The sequence below is a fragment of the Carlito syrichta genome, unplaced genomic scaffold (genome assembly GCF_000164805.1).
Source record: "Carlito syrichta isolate Samal-C Ts95f unplaced genomic scaffold, Tarsius_syrichta-2.0.1 Scaffold303642, whole genome shotgun sequence".
Lineage (NCBI taxonomy): Eukaryota > Metazoa > Chordata > Mammalia > Primates > Tarsiidae > Carlito > Carlito syrichta.
This window is the reverse complement of record NW_007247738.1, coordinates 320,548-345,507: the sequence shown is the minus strand read 5'-3', so window position 1 is coordinate 345,507 and position 24,960 is coordinate 320,548. Positions and strand designations below refer to the sequence as shown.

At 41.4% G+C, this 24,960-nt stretch overlaps 1 protein-coding gene across 2 annotated transcripts in view; it reads left to right on the top strand.

The window, feature by feature from the left end:
• PAK5 (p21 (RAC1) activated kinase 5) overlaps positions 1–24,960 on the top strand; it is a 190,803-nt gene that overhangs the window by 147,826 nt on the left and 18,017 nt on the right. For both annotated transcript variants that reach the window (XM_021712764.1, XM_008058844.2), the window contains exons 4-6: positions 13,642–14,133; positions 17,115–17,248; positions 22,131–22,257. In XM_021712764.1, coding sequence (XP_021568439.1) covers positions 13,642–14,133; positions 17,115–17,248; positions 22,131–22,257 — 753 coding nt within the window. The remainder of the gene's footprint in view (positions 1–13,641; positions 14,134–17,114; positions 17,249–22,130; positions 22,258–24,960) is intronic.

The window sequence follows — 24,960 nt, the reverse complement described above, 5'->3', positions numbered from 1 at the left end:
TCTCACTCTGTCACCCAGACTGGAGTGTAATGGCCACTCCCGGCCACCGCAGCCTCAATCTGCTGGGCTCTAGTGATCCTTCCACCTCAGCCTTCCAAGTAGCTGGAACCACAGGCATGCGCTACCACGCCGGGCTAATTTTTGATTTATTGTAGAGATGAGGTCTCGTCAAGTTGCCCGGGCAGGTCTCGAACCCGCGGCCTCAGGCAATTCACTCACCTCGGCCTCCCAAAGTGATGGAATTACAGACTGAACCACCAAACTTGGCCTGGCCTTGCTCATTCTGATGCTTCCACAGAATGTGCCTTGGTACATCCTTTCCTTGCTCTGGCTACAACCTATGAGAAACCCCCAGCATAATAACAATTCTGCCAGTTCATTAAGCACTTGCTGTACATCAGATATGTGCCTCATCTTGTTGAGCAAGAATTCTTGCCCCCTTTGTAAAGATGAGAAAACCCAGGGTTTTGAGGGACTCAGTAACAGCCTGGTCAGGCAGCTCACATCAGAGCTGAGAAACAACTCTTTTAGCTTCACCCTTTACCAGATGTTGTATATATCCTGAGTAGTACAATGACTGCTTCTGAGGGTGCAAAACCTGATTACAATCTCCTTACAATACCTTATAATACCTGAAACAGTGAAATTGCATTAGTCATTAATTAATTTGCAGTTTATTCAGCAATTAAGTTGCATCATACTGTTTAAGGCAAGGTTTCTCAACCTTGACACTATCAACATTTGGGATCTGATAATTCTTCACTGTAGAATCCTTCTTCATTCTGTCCTGTGCATCGTGGGACATTTAGCAGCATCCTTGGCTTCTATTAGATGCCCATAGCATCCCTCCCTCACTTGTTTGTTTATTTATTTCTTGACTTTATTGTAAAGATGTGGGGTACAAGTAAGGATTAGGTACATAAGTAGTTTATGTGCAGGTGAAGTTTGGGTCTGCAACTGGTCCTCACTTCTCCTGGTTTAGAGTCAGGTACCCTTAGTGATGTTACATGCCCTAACCCCACCTTCTGGCAGTGTCCTGCTACTGCTTATCCCTCTTTTGTAGTATGGTGATAAATGTTCAGGACCTGCTTATAACTGAGAACATGTGACATTCAGTTCTTTGTGATAGATCATAAAATATGATGGACTCTAAATCCATCCAAGTTGCTGCAAAGTCCATAATTTTGTCCTTCTTTATGGCTGCCTAGGCCTCCATCATGTATATATACCACATTTTCTTTATCCAGTTCACTTTCCATAGGCAGCAGGGTTGGTTTCATGTTTTTGCTATTGTGAATAGTTCTGCAATAAACATGTGTGTGCAGATATCTTTTTTGTAGAATGATTTAAGTTTCTCTGGGAATATTTTCAGGAGGGGGATTGCTGGGTTGTATGGAAGACCAGTTTCTAGTTCTTTTAAAAAATCTTCACACTGTTTTCCATAGAGGTTGAACTAGTTTGCACTTCTATCAACAGTGTAGAAGCATTTTCTTTTCTCCACATCCTCATCAGCATCTGTTGTTTTTTGTTTTGTTAATGATGGCCATTCTTACTGGAGTTAGGTGGTATCTCAGTGTGGTTTTGATTTGCATTGCTCTGATGATTAGTGAGGCTGAGCATGTTATCATGTGTCTCAAAAGAAGACATGCAAACACCTTCTCTCACTTGTAACAATCAAAATATACCCAGGCACTGCCAAATGTCTCACATGTAAGGAAGGGCAAAATTGGCTCCAATTGAGAAACTGTTCTATAGCTGCCATTTATCTAAAAGCACTTTTTGACAGTTAAGGGTATAGGTTTGGGAAGTAAATTCCCTGGGTTTGAGGCTTGACATTGCCACTTAATAGCTGGGTAAACAAGTTGTTTAACTGTGCCCCTACTTCTTTATCTGTAAAATGGGGATAAACACAGTCCCTGCCTCATTATGTTGAATGGGGGTTAAATAACAGCCTAATTATTAATACGAGGGGGGACTAAAAAAACTGGGATTATCTTTTTGGAGAGGGGGTCCCTTGTAGTACAGGCTTTTCCTGCTAGGTAAATGTTCTAGGAACTCATTGACATCAGTGTACAGCTAGCTTTGTGAGAGGTTGCAGTCAGCTTCAGTGAAACTTTTTTGGAGTTCCTTCTTTTTTTTTTTTTTGAGTTGGAGTCTCACTCTGTTGCCCAGGCTGGGGTGCAGTGGCCGCTCCCGGCCACCACAGCCTCGACCTGCTGGGCTCCGGCGATCCTTCCACTCAGCCTTCCAAGTAGCTGGAACTATAGGCGTGCACTACCATGCCTGGCTAATTTTTTATTTATTGTAGAGATGAGTTCTCTCCAAGTTGCCCAGGCGGGTCACGAACCCGCGGGCTCAGGCATGTAGTTTCTTTCAATGCTTTTGCCCATTTCATGATGAGTAATTTACTAACAGAACCTGCCCACACTGCACTGAGTGTTCAGCAATTTTTAACTAAAAATGACATGACCCCCATGTCCTTCCTGTCCTATTCACCTGATCTAACCCAGAGTGACTTCTTTTTGTTTCCCGGGATGAAAAAAGTTATCAAAGGGAAATGTTTTGCCAGCGTGGAAGAGGTGAAACCAAAAAACTGTAGAAGCATTGAAAGGCTCAAAATTGCCAAGTTCAAAAACTGTTTTGAGCAGTGGAAAAAGCATCTCAATAGGTGTATAGCATCAAATGGAGAGAACTTTGAAGGTGATTGAAGTTTAAACATGTAAGAATAAATACACAATTTTTTCTAAATAAATTCTGGTTTTGGGGGGCCCTCCATCATACATGTAGTCTGTACATCAGTCTACATGTGTAACATATAGGTGGGTAAGGGCCATGATATGAAGGTTATTGAGTTCCAAGTACCATGCTAAACATTTTGCAAACATTGCCCAACTTAGTCCTCACAATTCCAAAAGAATTCAAGATCATTTCCACTTTACAGTTGAGGATACTGAGCCTCCTAATCTTTATGTATTCCCCCAAGTTTATGGTCGCAAATGACTGAGCCAGGATTCAAAACGAGGACCTTCTAACTCCAAAGTCTATATGTTCCAAAATACTCCCATTTCCCCCAGAAGAAAACAGAGGGGCAGAAACAGGGACACAAGGTCTCCAGGTCCAGACACACAAACTCCAGGAAGCCTTATCATGCTGGTGAAGAGTGGCTGATCACCCATGGGTAGATTTGAGCTGCACAGGGAATGCTGTTTATTCTGTCCTTGGTAGGATAGAATCCTTAAAAAGTTTCTCTGCATCACCCAGACTATGAGCCATAGGTAAAAACTGAAACCGTGGAGCATAAAGGAATGTTAGACGCAGCGATCCCTAAGACTTTCTTTGTACTTATTCTACCTTGAGTGATGGCCTTGTTTGATTTGTTTAATGACAACCCAGATATTCTCCCCCATTACAGAAGAGTACAAGTTCTAGAGTCAGATTCTTTGCATTTATGCATTTACTAGCTATAAGATCTTGTCTGTGCCTCTGCTCCCTCATCTTTAAAGTGCTTCAGAACCTACTTTGGACTTGCCCTGAGGATTATAAATATAATTAATATGTTTATAAAATTAAAGATTAATAGACATAAAGGCGTTAGCACAGTGCAAACACTCAGGGTTAGCCTTTAGTCCCAGGAATATTTCTGGTAGGAAAACACATCACCATGTCTGCTAACACCAGGCATAGGAACCTTCTCTCTGTATTATCATTTGCATATTTTCAAAACATGAGAACAAGATCTATCTGACTACTTTCACAACCATTCTGTGCAGCCTACAAGTACAACTGTTCTTACTTTAGAAATATTGGTCACAGAAGACCAGAGTAGCTGTGCAATATCCTCAAGGCTATGCAAACTCCTAGCAACTGAGCTGGCCGAGGACCCCAGTCCTATCACCCATGTTTACTCTACTCTAGAATGGAAATGAAATTCTCAGATGTCCCATGAAAGCCAGGTATTAAGCAAGCAAGCAAGGACATTTGTAACTATACATCTCCAACCAACCCCTTTACTTCACCCCTGTCATCTCCGTGCAGGGCAGCCAAAGTGACCACAGCTTTAGCCCAGGACTTCCCAGACAGATGGCATTGTAGGGGGTTCTGGGTGAAGAATGATGGATGTGAGCAAAAGGATGGCTCAATTTCCTGGGCCTTCATTCTGGGGTTAACAATGCAGTGGTTTTTCACTGCTGAACTATCACTTTGCTTTCTCAGGAAGGAAAAAAAGTACTTGAACCAGTGGGCTCAGTCTTCCTGCATCAGTAATTTATTGATTTACTATTCTTTGTGGCACTTACCATGCTCAGATTCAGCCATGGCTCTGTGAACAAAACAGCAACTTCTTTTCTACAGAGGATTCCAGCAGAACACCCTTCAGAGATCCATTAGGGGCTGATGACTTATGAAATAGCAATGCTAGTGGCACCTGATGACTGCACCAAAAATCTGAGGGAAAGCAAGAGAGAGAAGTGTCTAATCACTCAATATAACAATGGGTCCTATTGCCTTTAGATTTGTTTTCCCTACTTATAGTCACCTATAGGACATTCATTAAGGCTCATAAAATATCCACAGAGGTGATTCCATACAATATTTCTTCACCATCTGTCCCCGTTTGATGAGACGTTGAGTCCTTTGCATATGAATGGGCACATCTTCCCATGAATGCTCTTGTGGTCCAATGTAAATTGTATTTTGGTCATTATGAATGGGGTTTCCCATTACCAAATTAAAAATGAAATGAATCTAAGCTGGTATTGTCTGTCCCCAGCTCTCTTGGAGGCCCTGACACATTTAAACAATATTCTGAGCATGTGCTCCAATCCCCATAGATGCAGAGTCCCTGCATGACACTGCAGGCGGTGATGGATCGCAGGCCAGAGTCATCCGCTCCGTCTCACTGCTCCTGAATAGAATATACATTCTTTGAGTTTGGAGTAGCAACTGAGGGGGGTTAATTGGATATGCCAATTCAGAGGTGGAGGAAGAGACTGAAATATCCGTATGTTTGAGCCTGCAGGTCTCAGATTTGCTCATTTCTTCATACAACTAGGCTTTGCCTGTTTGCAGAGGTCATGAGCTGCTTGTCTGAACGCTCTCAGTGTGCATTTGCCCTAGATTTGTAAGACAAGGAGGTACGTTCCTCTTCAAATTTTGTGTCATAAGCTATAAGTTCCTACATGCCTAAACAGGGAGTTAGGATGTTAGTTGTGGGAGATTCTCTTGCAAAACACTCAGCAGGGTCAGTGGCTTTCTACTACATGCCATTTGGAAATCCGGCAAGTGTATCTGACCACCCAGAATTTAACCTACTTCCCAAGGCCCCTGCAACAGGAGACACCTTGATTTTTTCAGGTGTCCCCAGGGCCTGCTCATGACCAATAGTAATGCATGCTTGGCTCTTTTACCAAAATTGAACATCAGCTGAAATTGTATGCTGTGTCCTTTTGCCATCCATCCAAAGTGAATGTAAAATATTTGCCATGAAATAGGGCCATTCCGTTCTGTAAATGAAGATAAGTAAGTCAAAGAAAACTGACTATGTCCAGGTATAAGTTGAAGCAGGAGCAGCAGTGAATGCTTTATTAGGGTGCTGTTGGAGATATGGTTTCCTAACACCCTGCAATCTGGAATACAGCCTATAGTTCTCAGGACAGCAACCACCTCAGTGGGAGTAGCAGAGACTAGAAATTCAAGGATGGAGATGCAGGAGCCCATTGGCCCAAAGCCAGGCTGTTCACCCCATCAATGGTGTCCCCCACCCGTGGCAAGGACAATTGGAATTCTAGAGCACAACCAGAGAGGCACACAAATCACAGGATTTAATGAATCCCATTCCCCAAATTTCCAGTCTCTAAAATGTCCCTGCCAAGAATGCAAGTTAGTGATTCTCTCCAGGATTCTTACAAGCAGTGGTTTCAGTTTTTCTCCTCCCTAAGCCAAGGCCAGTACTGTTCCATTTTCCTTTGAGTCAAGTCAGGACAATTTAAGATGTCCTTTTCATGCTCAAATAATAGAGGACTATGAATCACTTTTATCCCACATTTGATTTATGGAGCAGGCAGCACCTAGTCTGGTGTTTTCATTTCTGAGATGAGCAATCTCTTTGTTTTATTGTGCACCCAAAAGGTGTATTGGAGCTTCACACTCAGGCACTGGAACCAGCTGCACCCTGCTCCCTGGAACTCTCCATCCTACACAGAACATTCCGTGGTCCTCATTTTGTGGATGTTGACTCACACCATGGCCACCCCCTACCCCTCACTGGTCCAGCAGCTTCCAGTTTTGGCCTCCCTATCATCTGTACAGAAGGCTACGGTGACAAATAGATGCTGCAGTGGGATTTTTTTCTTCTTTTCTTTTTCCCACCCTTCCCTCACCAAGCATTGTTTTCCCCCCAACCTTGGCATAAAATGGTCAAATGATGTTCTACTGCAGAATTCAATTTCACAGTTCAGTTAGGCCCTTGATTACACTGCCAAATTCAGATTAATGTGCATTTAACTAACATGGATCAGGGGAATTCTGGCTGACAGCCAGTTGTAATCGGAGCAATTGATAGCTGTGTGGAGCTTTCTGCCCTGTCCACCCCAGCGCGCCACTGGTGAAATTGATTAATTAAATGAATTCATCGCTATAATTATTTCTAATTTTGATACATCACAAGCCTGTGTCTGACCCTATCCTTGGAGATATTGGGCTCATTGTGGAAGGGCAGTCCGGCTGAGTTGTTAACTGGGGATTATTTATTTTCATTTATGATACATCCTTTTTTTTGCCCTTTTAATTTTTTGATCAGGTTTGAATAGAGACATGAAAAAGCACATTTCTTTGATAATTAATTTATGTGGTATATTTTAAAATGTCAGGAAACTAAAACACAAGTGTATGTTACTAACCATTTCAAAAAGGAAGAAAATAACAACTGCTTGTTCATTCTGTCAGTATTTCTAAAGATTCCTGTAGAAAGAATTCTTTCTCAAAATGTATCCAATTTTCACTGACAGTTGGTAGCCTCCTAACATTGCAGCTAAGCAGTTTAGCAACCAGAGTAATAATTTGCAAAACAATCAATCTAGTCTTCTCTTATTATATCGTGCCATATGGAAACCTCCCTTAAAGGGAAACAGACTGTGGTCTCATTTCTAAGGAAGTGCTTGTTCATAAAAATCACAAGACTGTTTTATTCCGAGGGTTGAGGAGAATGCCTTTGTAGCATCTCTTTACTGTTTTCTCTCCTACATAGCTACATTTCAACCGTACTCTGTACCCTAGATCCTATGGAAATAGTTTAGGTCATGGATGATGGGAGATACATTGGATTCACTTATTAAATGTCGTCCCTTTCACTGGTCCAATTCCACTGCACTGTGGTTTCACTAAATGATCAGATCCAAGCCACATCCCTCTCACAATACTATAGCTATGTCTACTCATATCAACTCAAAACCTACTCCTTTTATTTTCTTGAATATATTTGTACATCAGGTTGCATAGTTCAAACTTGATTCTTTTGCACTTTTTTTTACGTGTGTGAACATGCGTATGAAACAGTAGAACAAATTCATCATATATGTTTCCCTCACTTCCAAATAAGAGTGACAATTTTTAGAGTAGGATAATTGTAAAAGTTCAAGACCCTTGTGAGAAGGTGAGGTAGCCTCATCACAGAAGAAAGTCTGGACTTTCTTGAAAGAACATACAGAAGAAAGAAAGAAAAGAAAGCTTGGGTCTTGCTGCAACTGAATACAAAGTTCGGCTTTAGCCAAAACAAAATGGAAATGATGAATTTTATATGTAGATGATCCACTCATTTTGCTGTGATGACTCTTCCTTTTTTGGTATATTTTGAGAGGATTTCTGTAAGTCAAGACTGTTAAAAACAAACAAACAGAACCCCACTAATTTTTCTTCTACCCCCTCTCCTAGGCATTGTCATCCATCATGTTCTGGTCCAATTCTTGCATTTTGCTCTAGGCTGCTCAGACATCTGGGCTCCCAATGAAAACACCCTGATCAGGCTTTATCTCTGTAGTTGTCACCATGCCCCCCCACCCCTCGCTCTGCCTGCCTCTGTCCTGACCTCAGCCCCCTCTAGGCACTGAAGCCTACCTCTGTGAATTCATCAAGGGCCCAAGTGTTAAAATGACACTATCTGAATTTGAATTCTAGTTCTCAGTAGCATTGCGACCTTTGCATGACCTACTTAATACTTAAACTCACTGTGCCTCAGACTCCTTGTTTGTAAAATGGAACGATTATGGGGCCTAAGTGCCTAACTTGAGGTTTCCATGCAATAATGTATATAGGATGCATAGAACAGTCCTTGGCACACAACAGATATCAAACATCACTATTAACATTGGTATTTGTTACTCCTGTAATAATTGAGCCTTTGCTTAATGGAAGGGAACCCAGTCTGGCTCCCAGAGAACCCCTATGCATTACAATAAGGAGAGAATGCCCCAGCCTTGATTACACAGATTAGGGAGGTGACAGCTGATGATGGGATTTCCAAGGCAGGCAAGAGAGCAGGCCTGTGGGACCAGTGTACTGAATGCCCTCCCACTAGAAGTGAAGGACTGGCCTGGGCAGACAAGTGGATTTGTGTCATCCTCTTGGGTTGTATAATTCATTTGCCCTGGATTGGTTGGGGGCAATTTCATACTCCTATGCCTCAGTTTTATCAACTACAAAATGGGATAAATTACTCCCTGCTTGATGCCCAAAGTAAAAAGAACGAGGCCTGTCATTAGTGAGTGTTATGCACCTTCACAAAACCTACAGTTAAATGCCAACTGAGGGCCATGGTTCAGTAGCTTGGTGACCCCAGAGTCATTCATGCATTTCTCCATCACAGAGTCAGCAATTTGTCCCTAAGGAAAGACCACATGTTCCCTCGCTTGAGGCAAATAGTTAATTCTCCTTTGATGAGTACACCTCACATTTGGTTCTAAAAATTGTTTCTTGTGATAGAGTTTGTTCCTCAACCATTGCTTTTTTTTTTTTTTTTTTTGAGTTGGTGTCTCACTCTGTCGCCCAGACTGGAGTGCAGTGGCTGCTCCCGGCCACCGCAGCCTCGACCTGCTGGGCTCCGGCGATCCTTCTGCCTCAGGCTTCCAAGTAGCCGGAATTACAGGCATGTGCTACCATGCCCGGCTGATTTTTTGATTTATTGTAGAGATGAGGTCTCGCTGCCCAGGCACGTCTCGAACCCGCAGGCTCAGGCAATCCACTCACCTCAGCCTCCCAAAGGCGTGGGATTACAGGCTGAGCCACCGAGCGGGGCTAACCATTGCTTTTTAAAGAATGTGTAACTACCTCTTACCAGCGGCCATGGAAGACAATGGCGCATTCTTGTCTCCAAAACCTAATTCCAGAGGCAGTTAGCTCCCAGCCAATAGCTCTGCATTCTGTCTTTAACTGGAAATTGTCCCTTCAGTGCAGGCTGGCTTCTTCTTTATGCCACATGCTGGCAGTTAAGAGTGGACTCTGATAATGCTGTTGACAGACGATAAGGAAGAAACGTGGTCTAAGGCAGTGCAAAGCGGTGTTTACAATTCCTACAGGAAACAGCAGTTCTATTTTCAATATATTTTCAGAGGTCAGTTATACATGCGTATGGGGAATGAATTTCATTTTGTTTAAAGTACAATAGCAGATTCTCCAAGGAAGACACAGGGAGATAATAGCACGTGATGGCTCCCAGAACATACTTACAAAAAGAAAAGTCAGAGAGACCCTGTTTCTCTTCACACCCTGGTCCTGCTGACTAATCTAGGCTTGGCTAATCTGGAGTTTAATTTAAAGGAAGGATCCTTTTGTTTAACTCACGCAGACAATTATTTCCCTTCATCTTCACACGTACACACACGCACACACACAAATGCACACACACAAACACACACACACACACACACACACACACAAAGTTCTCCTTGTGTAGCACAAATCTAGGGGCTTAGAAAAAAACAGTTTGTTTTTAAGTATAAAATTTTAATTATACATTGTTCCATATTTTACAGTTAAGGGCACTTTGTCTTATTGCTTTCAGAATTAATGTTTAGAAATACATATGCTGCAGGTGCATTTTACATCTTCAGTAAATGCTAACATGTTTAATAATATTGAGTTTAGTATATATTTTCTTTTGCATTCTTACTATGTACTAAGAACTTTATATAATAATAATGCCACTTTCAATTTATTGGCCAGTCACTGTTGGAACACTTTGTTGTGTATTCAGTCCTTTAGAGTTAACAGCGACCTAAGGAAGTAAGTATTAGTATTACTCCATTTTACAGATTAAAGAAGACTGAGGCTTGGGAGAGACTAATTTGACTAAAACCATCACAGTCAGAATTCAAACGCAAGACTGTCCCTTGAAAGCATGTGTTCTCTCTGTGCTGCAACCAGGACAGGGCCCCGGCTTAGTCTTGGTTCCTGTTGCTCAGTGCCCAAGCTGTCTGAGTGGTGAATTTGCCTGAGAAGAGTGTGGTGCTGTTGGGGCTGGAAGGGCTGTATTGCTGGAGGTGCAACAGGCCAGCATTGTCCTGGCAGAGCCAATAGATAGTGCAGAAGAGCTGAGAACAGTGCCATGGTAGCAATTTTAAAGAGCCACTGTGTGCGGTTCTTGCTGTCTGACTTAATGGAACAGGCATCCTTTTATGCAGCACGGGTGACAGGAGCTTGATACGCCTGCCGGCTTCTACCATGCTGGCAGATCCAGTAAGCAACGTGCCCCATCCCACTTCACTTCTTAGTGGAATTGGGCAGGATTCATGATTCCTTCCTTCTTGAAACATTCTTCTCCCTTGGCTCCAGGACACTCAGTTTCCTAAGTTTCCTTCTTACATCACTGGCCACTCCTCCTCTGCTCCTTTTTACAAGATCCTCCTGCTTTTCCTGTTCTCTAGATATTGGAGTCCTTGGATGGTCTCTTATACATTCAGCTTCATGACTTTTAATACCAACTGAGCACTGATGACTCTCAGATTCATATCTTCAGCCTCAACTCGTCCCTGGACTCAGGGCATGTCTAAGTACCCTAACTGACACCTCCACCTGGATGTCCGATCGCTCTCTGAGACTTAGCATGGCCATAGCATGACTCTTGATTTCTCCCCATGTATTAGCTATCTGTTGCTGCATTAAAAATTGTTCCAAAACCTCATAACTTAAAACAACAATAAACATATATCAAGCCAGTCACAGTGGCTCACTCCTGTAATTCCAGCCTACTTGGGAGGCTGAAATGGGAGGATTGCTTGAGGCCAGGAGTTCAAGACCCCTTCTCTAAAATATATTTTTTAAATTATCCAGGCATAGTGGCATGTGCCTGAAATCTCAACTACTAGAAGGTTGAGACAGGAGGATCACTTAAGGACAGGAGTTCAAGGTTACAATGAGCTGTGATTGTGTTGCTGCTCTGCTCTCCAGCCCAGACAATAGAACAAGACCTTGTCTCTAAATATATATATTTATACTTCACTTCTGCTGTATTTCTTGACCGCTCAGATGAACTCTGATACAGTGTAGTTAGCAACTGCAGAAGAATATAAACAGCGGGAGACAGGGGCCATTGGAAGCCATCTTAGAGGCTGATTACCACATCCCACAAGCCCACTGTTGCCCCTAGACTCCTCATCTCATTGAATGGCCTGTTGCTCAAACTCAGGCCAAAATCCTGGGACTCATCTCTTTAAAGTTCTCATCTAATTCATCAGCAAATCCTGTTAGCTCCATCTTCACATTCTACCCTGGAGTAATTGTGGCATCTCTCACCTCATCTACAATAACGACCCTAATCTCAGCCCACATTGACTATAGTAAGCTACTGACATCCATGTTTCCACTCTCGCTACCAAAGTCTCTCCTTCGGTAGCCAGAGGGAGTCATACCACATCACTCCTCTCTGCTCAGCAACTTCCAGTGGTTGCCACCTCGCTCAGTGCAAAAGCCAACATCCTTGCCGAGATCTCCATGATCTGCCCCTGGCAGATATCTCTGAGCTGTTCCCCATCCACTCTACTATGCCTCCATGCTGGTTCTCAAACACCAAGCCTGGATCTGCCTCAGAGTCCTGCAGGCGCTGCTCCTTCTGCCTGAATCACTCCCTCCCTGGACAGTCATGGGGTTTGTTCTGGCAGGTGTCTGCTCGAATGGCACCTCCCCAGAGAGGCCTTCCATGACCATGCTATCCAAGTTGGTGCTTGTGAATCCCAACCCACTCACTCTGCTTTGTTTTTCTTCATATCATGTATTACTACTGGACCATACACTATATATTTATCAACTTTCTTGTTTATCATCTGTTTCCTTCTCTAATATATAAGCTCAGAAGGGCAGAGATACCATTCATTTTGATTTTCTGGTGGACTCTGGCACATGATAGTTGCTCAAATACTAATTTGTAAAATAAATGAATAAATGACTACATGGGAGTATTTAATTCCTCTAGAACAGTGTCACCCAATAGACCTTTCTTCAATGGTGGAAACTCCTTACATATGTGTTATGTGACATGGCAGCTACTGAGTTCTTAAACTGTGACTAGTGTAACTGAGGAACTGAATTTTTTTATTTTATTTTATTTTTTAATTGACTTTAAATAGCTACAAGTGACCAGTAGAGCCATATTCTAGCATCTCTAGATCCTTGGGGTGGATTATGGGGAAGGAGATCAAGTTAATGTCACCCAATGTACATTCTAGTAGCATAATAGAGACTTCCCAGGGCACTTTGTTAAGAAGGAAACTAAGGTCCAATCAACAAATGTATCTTGAGTATTTTTTATGTAGTCAGCACTCTGTTGTCACCAGGATCTTACCAAAAAAAAGAGTGCGTTGAGGGATTGGCACTTTCTGCTTATCACATGATTTTATATGGTATATTTACCTTCCCTGGCCCCACTCATTTCAGAGAGTTGCCACAGCTCCTTCCTGATCCTTTACAGGTAATGACTGCTGGGACTGACATCTAGTTTCCTATAAGAACGATCCTTTCACCAGCTTCTTTATTCTCCTCCACTGAATTCCCTTATTCCATTCTTCAAAATCTGAGTGGAATATCCTTTACAGAGGTCTCTTTGGGGGTTGGCCAGATTCCTCTTTCACACACATCCCTGCAAAATTGGTCACTCTCAGTTATATTTGTACTTACTTGGTGAGGTCAATACATGTGTTTATCTCATGGTTCACACTGCTTATCATGGGGAACTGTGTTTCCCCTTGTACCTATGTCCTCTGTGTTATGTGTATGGGGTTTACACCATTCTCTGGTATGTTAGTTCAGAAGCACGGGGAAAGGTCTCCTGCTTCTCAAGTGTCTTCCCAAGATGCTAACTGAAGACTAAAGTCCTTTTATGAAGGGATGGAGCCTTTCATTCCTGAACAAGAGAATAGGGCTCAGTCAGCAAGCACACCTTGAATAAAGCACATGTGAACTAAACCTTCCCTGGTGGTACACATGAGTGGGAGGAGGCCTTTCCCTAGACATCGCCCATTCTGATGGTGCCCCAACCAGGTCCTCTCATCACAGGATAGCGATCCTCCTTCTGCCAGCTGTAGGTCGGCTCACTAACCTCCAGGCTGTGGCATTCAGATCTAGCATGTAAATATTCTTCATCCGTGTCTGTCTTCCCAGGTGGATTACGATCGGGCACAGATGGTCCTCAGCCCTCCACTGTCAGGGTCCGACACCTACCCCAGGGGCCCCGCCAAACTACCTCAAAGTCAAAGCAAAGCAGGCTATTCCTCAAGCAGCCACCAGTACCCGTCTGGGTACCACAAAGCCACCCTGTACCACCACCCATCCCTGCAGAGCAGTTCACAGTACATCTCCACGGCCTCTTACCTGAGCTCCCTCAGCATCGCCTCCAGCACCTACCCCCCACCCAGCTGGGGCTCCGCCTCAGACCAGCAGCCCTCCAGGGTGTCTCATGAACAGTTTCGAGCGGCCCTGCAGCTGGTGGTCAGCCCAGGAGACCCCAGAGAATACTTGGACAACTTTATCAAAATCGGGGAAGGCTCGACCGGCATCGTGTGCATTGCCACGGAGAAACACACAGGGAAACAAGTGGCAGTGAAGAAAATGGACCTTCGGAAGCAGCAGAGGCGGGAGCTGCTTTTTAATGAGGTAAATTGTGTATTGGGGTCACCTTTGCTCTCCTATGTAACATTTATTTCCCATTTCAAAAACCATACCTGTACATTTCAGGACGTTAGAACCAGTATCCCATGTTCTCACGCAAGTGGACTTTGAACAGCTATCGTAGAAAGAGATTGGTGGTAATGGGAAACTGCCAGGGGAGGGCGAGCACACCTCATCAACAAGGATACCTGCATAATGAACATTTGTATACCTAATCCTGAATTGTACCCCACATCTTTAAAATTAGAAAATTAAAAAAATAATGATTAAGAAAATATAAAACAGCAGACTTTTATTTTCCATATCTGAAATATTATTGACATTTTAACATAAAATATTGAAAGGAAGGAAATCATACAAACAAAAAAAGAGCTCTGAAAATGTAAAGACAGAAATAACCTCTCCCATAATAATTCCTTCTAGTCTTTTTCTGTACACATAAGGTTGTTACCTTTTAAAGGACTTGATGTGTATCAGCTGCTGCACTAAGCCTTGGTCTCATTCGATCCTCACATAAACCCTACGAGTCAGGAAGATTTTTATTACAATTTTACCGAGGAAACCCAGGCTCAGATAGGTTAAATGACTAGTCCAGGGTCATACTGCAGGTGGACTGAACAGCTGGGATTTGAATCCCTGTTTAGCAGATTCCAAATCTCATGCTACTCTGTTTCTCCATTGGTATGTATGCATTTTACACAGTTGTGATATCATATATACCCCCTATAGCCTGTTAATTAATTAATTAATTAATTATTTGTACTTCTTTTTAAATTTTTTCTTTTAAAGATGTGGGGTTAATTATACAAATGGTCATTGTGCAGGTAGTAGCCTGTTTTTTAACACAATAAACAGGGGTAGGTTTACCAGTGAACTGTCACTCTTTAGGAACTTTAAAATATATTTTCCCAAATATAAAAATAATGAATTCTTCCTAGATAAAATATGGAAAGCACAGAAAATGCCCCACATAATCCCATAATCATGCAACAGCCAACATTAATATTTCAGCGTTTCCTTTCTATATTTTTTCTTTTTACATATTTCTTCTATTTGAGATAATTCTATATGTGAAGTTTGGTAACATTCTAATTTTATTTAATATTACCATTAGGTGAATAGCCATAAAATTAATATAAAATAAAATACATTACATAGTAATTATTTACTTTTATTAATATAAAATATGTTAGCATATTTTCTTAGCTATACGTCAAAAACACCATTTTGATGGCTAAATAGCCTTCTATCATATGTGTACCAAATGTATTAAGCTAGCCTGTAATTCATATTGTTTCCAATTTGTCACTTTTAGAATTTTACAGTGAGTGTTGTTGCACATAAGTCTTAATTTTTTCAGATTCCTATAAGTGGGATGAACAAATCAAACAGTATATAAAATTTTTTATAGAAATGATGTACAGTATTAATTTCCAGAAAGTTCATACCCATTAGAACCCCCATCACTAGGCCTGTCTCACCTTCACTAGCATCCTCAGATTCCATCATGTTATCTCTGTTCATCTGCTAGACATAAGTAAATCTTACTGTTTTAATTAGACTTTTATTACTAGTGAGGTAGAATTTAATTGTATTTAGGCCATTATTATTTCTTCATCAAATCATATGTTCTTTGTATAGTTTTCCATCAGGGTGGTAGCATTTGTTTTATTGATGTGTAAGAACCCATGGTATATTTAAAAAGTAACCCTTTTTCTGTATACTTGTACATACCCTTCTAGTTTCTCATTTGCCTTTTAAACTTCCTTATCACTTAAAAACTATAAAATAGGTAGAGGAACATGAGTAACTCCATCAGGAAAAATAAGCATTTTGGAGTAGTGTTCCTTTAACAAATTTATGAGAGCTTGTGGGTAGAGATGAGTTTTTGTGGGCAGGTAGTCTAAGTCCTAGAGATATCAAGTCAAGAGATCAAAGTTGGATAATATGCCAGTCTTCAGCAAAAGATGGACAATCCACATCTCTTAACTCCCAGAACAATCTATGGCTGCTTCACCTCTTTGACTTTCTGCTGTGGGTGTCCTCGTTCTCACAAAAGTATGCAGAAGTAGTTTGGTCCATAAATAGACACTGTGCAAATGCACTCAGCTGTAATTGTGAACCCCTCTTCCATGTGGCTCATGTGAAGCCCCCAGTGACCTCCACGCATCTCCATCTCCCAAGGATGCTCATTTCTTATGCATGTATCAAATCTTACAGAGTTCTGGGTGAGTAGTCTTAGTGTCTTCCCAGTCTACTATTCCGGATTTCTGGAATTATTTCCCAAACCCTGGTGTTAGAACAGACAGGGCAATGTAATACAGATCAACAACCCTATGACTTATTATTTAACACTAGCTCTGGAAACTCAATTCCTGGAAGTTCTTTCCAGTAAGCAGCCTCCTTAGCCTTTTTTATCCCTACGTCATATTTATTTTTATCTTCAAGATATACTCTTTGTGTTAAGCCCAAACCTCTCACAGATTTAACCCATACCTTCTCCCAAGGAGAAGTTTAGTTGTTCTGTGTAGCCCTACCCCTAATAACTGTTTACTTCATTTACTTGTGGGACTCATTGACTTACCATAAGTTGGGGACCAACAAAGGAGCATGGCAGTGCATTCTAGAGCAAACCTTTAGGGATATCTAATTACATCTCCCTAGAACAGTCATCTGAACTCCCTCTTGTAAATGCAAACCTTGCTTTGGCTCTGTTTTCATTTCTCTCTCTTTCTCTATCTGTCCAATGTCTGGGTGACCTTCCATTTTCTCCCAGATTTACTACCTTGATTTCTTTTATTTTTACCAGCTACCCATAATGCCTTTGTCTACAGTTGATACCTGAATGAACTCCCCACAATCAGTATCTCTCAGTTAATGGTACTTACAATGTGGGTGTGGCCACAAGAGAACAAAAAGCCAAATTTCACCTTCACAAGTAAAAAGTGTTTGTCTCATTCCCCCAGGTAGTGATCATGCGGGATTATCACCACGACAATGTGGTCGACATGTACAACAGCTACCTTGTTGGCGATGAGCTCTGGGTGGTCATGGAGTTTCTAGAAGGTGGTGCCTTGACAGACATTGTTACTCACACCAGGTAAGTTTCTTTATTGCCCAGACAGGTAACTCAAAATGTTTTTTATTCTCCTCCAGGGTAAGACCTCAATGACTATCTTTATGAACCTTTCATAAATTGTAGATACTTTGGAGTCAGGAACATGGCTACCCTTTTCACCATATTCCCCAGAGTGCCTTTGTAATATCAGGCATGTATAGTTCTGTCATTTCTTTAACAGTCTCCCTGCCCTCAGAATGTCATTAATACCCATTGATTTAAAATCAGCAAGCTGCTGGGAATGAAGTTTCCATGACAAATAGTACAATTTCCCATCATCTACAAAGATTTCTAAAGCTGAGTTTTATTCTCCCAAATTGCTCTGCCATGAGTAAATATCACCAAGGAGACCTGGGGAATGAAGGAACAAAGAGAGAATTGGTCAAAGTTTTATGTTATAATAATGAGCCCGGGGGGGAGGGAGGTCACATAACATCAATAAGGGTACCCACACTTTATTTGTATATGGCCACGTTTGTACCTAACCCTGAATTGTACCCCACATTTTTAAAATAAAAATAAAATAATAAAAAATTTTAAAAAAGAATAATGAGCCTACATAGGAGAGAGAAATTCTTCACTTCTGCTTTAAAATTATCTTGCAGACTAGGTACAGTGGCTTATACCTGTAATCCCAGCACAGGGATGCAGAAGTGAGAGGATAGTTTGGGACCAGGAGTTCAAAATCACCTGAGCAATATAGCCAGACCCTATTTCAAAAAAAAAGCCAGACATGTTGGGGTGTGTGCCTGTAGTCCCAGCTAATCTAGAGGCTGAGGCAGGAGAATTGCTTGAGTCCAGGGGTTCAAGGCTGCAGTGAGTGATTATGGCACCACTGTACTCGACCTGGGCAAGAGAGAAAGACCCTGTTTCTAAATAAACAAATATCTTGCAAAAAGCAATGATTAACTACCAGCCTGTTGCTTTAGCTATTTGTCTCCTTGACGTGTCCGTTCCAGCCATTTCATTAAGTATTTATTGAGCACGTTTTATGTGTCAGAGTCTTTCCTACGTGCTGAGGATATAGAAGATAGAAATAAATTAGGCTTAGATATATCCCCTCAGGGAAGTCACAGATTAGAAATAAATACATTATAATACCTGTGTAGAATTAGAAAGATTGTATATAAGTAGTATAGAAGAATATCTGAATGTCTCTATGAGGGAGAGTCAAGAAATATTTCTAACATAAAGTGATACTTGGGATGGGTTTTGAGAGATGAATAGGAGTCCCTTAAGAAGGCAAGTGAGAGGAGAAGGGCATTGAAGTCAGAGGACAGAATATGTGCTAAAGCAGTGTCTGTCAAAATCACTGTGGCTCTTATTTAAAATGCATATCCAATTCAGTAGAGAAGGGTTTAAGACTTCTGCATTTTTAAAAGGCTCCCAGGGGATGCCAGTGCTGCTGGTTCATGGGCTACACCTGAAAAAGCAAAGTACTAAGGAATAGAAATACAAAATGGTGTGTTACATTTGTTCTGATTGATACATACAATGCCAGAGTTAAAAGAGGATCATCATGAGGAAGAGACATTGGATATTAGCTGATGTTTCCAAAATGGCATCCAAATCAATAGGTGGAAAGCATGGCAAGAAAAAAGTTTTGGGAAACTTTCTGTGAGGAGAGAATATGCTGCTTTTTCTTCTCTAAAATGAGACAAAGTTTCATAGCCCTACAGCTCTCAGTCTATAGTAGGCCATCTACAAATGAAGGGATGGTAGTGAAGACAGTGAACATTTATCACCAGTATTTCAGCAGACAGACTCTTTTTGGTGCAGCAACAGGACACGCCTACCAAGAAAACATGCAAGATCATCTTAATTAGTAAAAACAAATACACAGGAAAGATCTAAAGAGAAGGTAAATGTGATTTATATATAAAGCAGTTAATGAAAATATGTTCAAGGGAGGAGATTTTTTTCTTACCTTGGAGAGCATCACACAGCTAGCTACTCAGGTCTCTCTACAACTTTCCCTTTGTCAAGGTTATTTCTGTTCATAGTTTGTATCAGTGGGGAACCACTTGAGAGCTAGCCTATCTGGAATCCATTGTATTTTCTAATGTTTTCCATCCAGTTTTGTCAACTAATCTCCCTTAAATGCAGAGTAGCTACAGAGAGTGAGAAGAAATTGAACATCAAGAGCACTACAGATATTTGGTATTTGAAATCCTTAAACTGATAACCCAAAGAGTTTTCTACAGTAGATATCGAATAACTAAATTTATTGAATGATTGGTTGGTTGGATAGTTGGTTGGTTGGTTGGTTGGTTGGTTGGTTGGTTGAAAATTTTTTCTAATCCCTAAAGTTTTGCTCAAAGTATTATCTGAGGACCTGAGAAATTGTTAGAAATGCAGAATCTCAAGTACTACCCTAGGTCAACTAAGTGAGAATCCATGATCTAGCCAAATGCTTGCATGTTTCTTATACATACTGAAGTTTTATCATTAACCTAGCATCTTATTAAATTAAACCCTTCTAACTTTCAGGAAACAGTGGATTCCAGAAGGGAAAGGAAAGTGCCAAGCACTGTCAGGCTCTTCACACATTAACTCATGTGACCATACACATCTCTATAAGGCGGGTGTTGATGCACCTGTCTGCCAGATGATGAAGCTATGACTCAGAGATGAAAAGTGTCTTTCTCAAGACCACACATTTAGAGACTGATAGAGCCAGGATTTGAATTTCAGGTTGACTTCTTTTCTGGAGAAGTAGAAATGTACCGCCCATTCTTCAGTTGGCCGTGTTAATTTTAAAGGCATTGAGTTAGGAATCAGTAGCATTTCTTATGTGTTCCAGTCAAAGGTAATCTTTCAGTTAGTGATTGGGATAATATTCAATTGATTTTTGGTATAGTTGACCTGTAGAGAATTGCTATGCCTGCTTCAAATAACCCAAATCTCATGGAATTCAAGAAAAACAAATTTTATTAAAGATGGTGGTTATTGATCCTGAATTAATTTTAAGACATATTTTGAGTTTGTTCCTGCCTCTGACGCTTTAAACCTCTGAGAAATGTGCTTTTCAGCACATGTGAAATTGTCATGTAAAAACCATTCAGCATAATGACCAACACTTTCACCTGCAAAACCAAGAACACAGAGTCGGTCAATTTCTTCTCTACTTCAGGCAAGATAATTTCTTCCCACCTGCCTTTGTATGAGACTGATTTGTTGCTGTGGAATTCGTTTTGAAGGGAAAGGTGTGTTACTTTATACTCTTCAACTTTATACCTTCGATGATCTCCTAATGGGCTATCTCCTTATACTTTGCTTTTGAATCCCAGCATTACTCAATCTGGGCGTTCTGGTATCAACAAGAGAGAAACACAGATTAAAGGCCATTCATTTCCTTGTCCTGCTGAGCTAAGATTTACCTAGTGTTACTGAAGCTTTCCAAGTAGTCCTTAAAGTTGGGCTCTAGTCAGTTTTACCCTCTGTCTCTCTTGACAGTCTCTTCTATTTGCATGAAATTTTGTTTTAGGAGCATTTTCACATTTGGTATTTAACTTGGTCCTTCCAATTGCTCTGTGATAGAAATTGATACATATAAATAAGTTAGGCAGATGCTAAATGAGTACTTTTGAGGGCACTGAACAACCCCTGCTATCCAGATAATTCTCACCTAAATTCCTCAAGGGCTCAATTATTTTATTCATTAGGAAAATGCATTATTTTGAGTAGGAAGGGCAGTGTGGGACAGTGGAGAAAAGGGAAAGCATGGCTTCTGAACTAAAAAATAAATGTAATTTGAATCCATCACCTAGCCACTTTCTTAGCTTTGTAACCTTAGGCAGGTCACCTAATCTCAGTCTCCTCCTCTGAAACCTGGCACCTTTTTCAAAGGGTGCCTCCATGAGATACAGGAGCATGTATCCAGTTCTGTGCTTCCTTCTCATTTCCTTGGTCCATTTATTAAAGTATTATCCACTCACAATTAGTTATTAGTAACTTCCTAGGTCCAATTTCCTTATGAAAAAATGAACAAAACCTTTAGCTCCTGGAGGAAAAAGAGGGAGGTGAATGGAAAGTTGGGTAAGTCTCAGAAAGGGAGCTTAGCAATCCAAAGACCACTTTGCCTAGGTACAGCCTTGAAGAGAACTGTGGCTGTCCTTATTTCCAAGATGAGGAAAAAAGAAACCTGAGGAATTTAAAGAACTTTCTCAAGGTCCCCTAACAGCCACACCTGGAACTTTGGCCTGCCTATTCAGTGTGCTCTCTCTTTGGGATCCTGGAGACTTGTTGATGTATAAGGAATTATCTGTAAGAGTCCATGGAAATGTATTTGTATTAATACCCAAACATCAACACATGGGAATCTTTTTCCTTTGACATATAGTTGGCGCCTGTCATCTTCAGTGCCAAGTCTTTGTTCTAGGAATCAGATCCCAAAGACTCCCTTTCTCTTGCCTGCAGATTTTCCAGCGATGGGGTGGAGAACATGAACTGGTTTATCAGAACTCAAGGTAGCTGCTGCCTCTCTTGAGCATTTTATTTTTTATTTTTTTATTTTTATTTTTGAGTTGGAGTCTCACTCTGTTGCCCAGACTGGAGTGCGGTGGCCACTCCCGGCCACCGCAGCCTCGACCTGCTGGGCTCTGGCGATCCTTCCGCCTCAGCCTTCCGAGTAGCCGGAATTACAGGCGCGCGCTACCACGCCCAGCTAATTTTTTGATTTTATTGTAGAAATGAGGTCTCGCCTGCCCAGGCGGGTCTCGAACCCATGGGCTCAGGAAATCCACTCACCTCAGCCTCCCAAAGGCTCGGGATTACAGGCTGAGCCACCGAGCCCAGCTTCTCTTGAGCATTTTAAAGATGGCCTTGAACCTGTCTTGTTCCTTAAACATTATTTCCTTTCTAGAATGAATGAAGAGCAAATAGCTACTGTCTGTCTGTCAGTTCTGAGAGCTCTCTCCTACCTTCATAACCAAGGAGTGATTCACAGAGACATAAAGAGCGACTCCATCCTCCTGACAAGTGACGGCCGGGTAAGATTTTCATGTGTGGCCCCTCCACTGTTTTCCTTGTCACTTTGTCTGTCATGGGCATAATTCTCTTACAAACACTTTCTCATAATTCTAATTGTCTTAGTCACAAGTCACCCGCCACTTTTCCCAGAAGGCTTACAAAAAGGAAATTACCATCCTGTCCTCTGTGGCATCCTGTTAGTCAGAATTACCTGTGACCTGAATTTGATGGATAATTTGCCTCCTTAACAATGAGTGTAGGACGTAAGGGCAACGGTGGAAATGTCTCTTCTTTTCTTTTCTTTTTCTGCCATGTTCCTATTTCATATTTCTACTTTGTTGCAAAAGAGCTGATTTTTCTAGGACTGTGTCCACCCTATTCATGTGAATGTGCATGTCTGCAGTATCTCTCAGAAAGCCCCGGCAGGACACAGATGACCACATTTACTTGTGTAATTAAAGGACAGTTTAATAAAGGGACAGTTTACAAAGTGTGGGCAGATGTAGAAAAATCATGAGGATTAGTTCAGTACTCTAGAATGGAACACCACTCTCAATACCCCTTGGCCAAAAAGGTGAGACAGGAAAATAGCTACTGGAATCTGGAAATAGAGATTACTGTTGTTCTAGGTTGCCTGGCAGGAGTTCTGCTTTTTGGTAGAAGCCATGCCACAGTGAATCTGCATGACAGGAGCTAGAAGAATAAATAATCCAACTTCAGCCTGTTCCCTCCTTTCAATCCTCTACTAATGTCCCCCATTGGCTGAACCCAGCCTGAAGCCATCAATGCGGTCATTACAAGTTGACCTTCCAAGACTTAGAGGAGGGAGGAGAACGGATCCAGAAGAACAATCAGCATATATTGACCACACTGGCATATCTCAGGGTCCAGATTTCTGCTTTCCCCTTCACTGTGATAGGGATGCTTAAGGGATTCTTTTGAAACTCATCAGTTCCACCAGAGTATGGAGCATAGACTACAACAGCCAAGGAAATGAAGAGTTGACATTCCAAGGAAGGCTTACTTAGATGGAAGAGTTTCAAAGCATAGCTTTTTACCATTTAAGCCTTTTTATTGCCACCTCTCCCAAAACTCTTACAAGAGGCAATGACCCTAGGATGAATGGAACCAGCCAGTTCTTTGATGTACCTGTCTTTTAAAACTCAGCTACCTCAGGCCATATGGAAAATGTTTGAGTTACTTCAGAATTTGCCCACGAATGATCAGAGGTCAGCCAGAAGAAACTGTTCAAGTACTTTGACTTTTCTGTTTTGGTCTTTTAAAAATTGTAAATTTTGTTGTAGAAAATTTAGTAAACTCAGAAAAGTATAGAAGATAAAACAAAGATCACCTATAATCCCATTGCCTGTATTTCCCATATTTCCACATACATGTATACATAATGTACAAACTTGGATTGTGTCTAATGGGCAATTTTAAATTTTGATTTTGCATTGCTCTAAATTTTTAAGAAAGGAGGTTACAGAAGCATGTATCAATCAGGTTTTGCTGCATAACAAACCACTCAACACTTAGTGGCTTAAAACAACCATTGGCATTTATCTGCTCATGAGTCTGTGAGTCGGCCCCTGGGCTGACCTCTGCTGGGACAGCTCATCTCTGCATTGTGTGGTGTCAGCTGAGCTCTCACTTGCATTTGTGATCAGCCTACTGTTGATGGTCTCATTTGTTTACCTAGCAGTTGACTGACTTGCAGCAGGGACAGTGAGGGTAACAGGGCCAAGTGTCACTCACCTCCCAGCAAAGTAGCCCAGGCTTACTCACGTAGTGCCAGTGGCAAAGTCTCCAAGAGCTGCAGGAGAAGCAAGCCCCCATGCACAAGCCCTTTCAAATCCTCTGCTTTTATTATGTTTGCTAAAGAAAGTCACACTACACAGCCAAACCCAGACTCAAGGGATGGGGAGAAGATGCAAAGATACATTTCAAAGAGTTATGGCTACAGGGAAGGGAGAATATTTGCAGTTTTTTGCAGTCTTCCATAGAGCAGGAGACCTATGAAGAAAGGGCAAGAATCCTCCCCTAGCCTGACTCAGGAAAGCATCAGGCAAGGCCCCATGATCTCAGAACACAATTTGCAAAGCACTGAATTGGTCTACCAGTCAGCTTTAAGGACTGGTACTTACAGAAAAAACAGAGCAGGGCAGTTTCAAGTCGGGCTTTGTTTTTCTACTTCTGGAGATTTGGTGGTGCAGGCTTCCTTGTTTAAAGTACACTTTTGATATCAAAATCAGACATGCAACTCAGATAATAAGTCATTACTTAATCAGATTGCTTAAAGATCTCCGCTCTCCTTAATGTGCAAGATTATGAAATCATTCAGTTGTCATTCTCAAAAGAAGGACCTTTGTCTCAAACATCTTCTGCGCCTCTATGCACCCAGGTAAGAGCTCACAGGGACTGACATATTGTAAGCGCTTTTAGTCTTATTGATCTGTCCCTTCATTCTTTCAGTAAATATTTGGTGAATGTCTACTCTGTGTCAGGGATGGTTCTAAGACCTAGGGATGAACAAAGCAGAATCACTTATTTCATTAAACTCAATTAGAGAATGGGAATATGACAATAAACAAATAAATAAGCAGACAAAATCACCACCAGACATGTAATGTTAAGTGCTACATTTTCTTTTTTTTTTTTTAATCATTTTTTAAAATGATATTGTGGGGTACAGTTAAGGGTTAGGTATACAAATATGCTCCGTT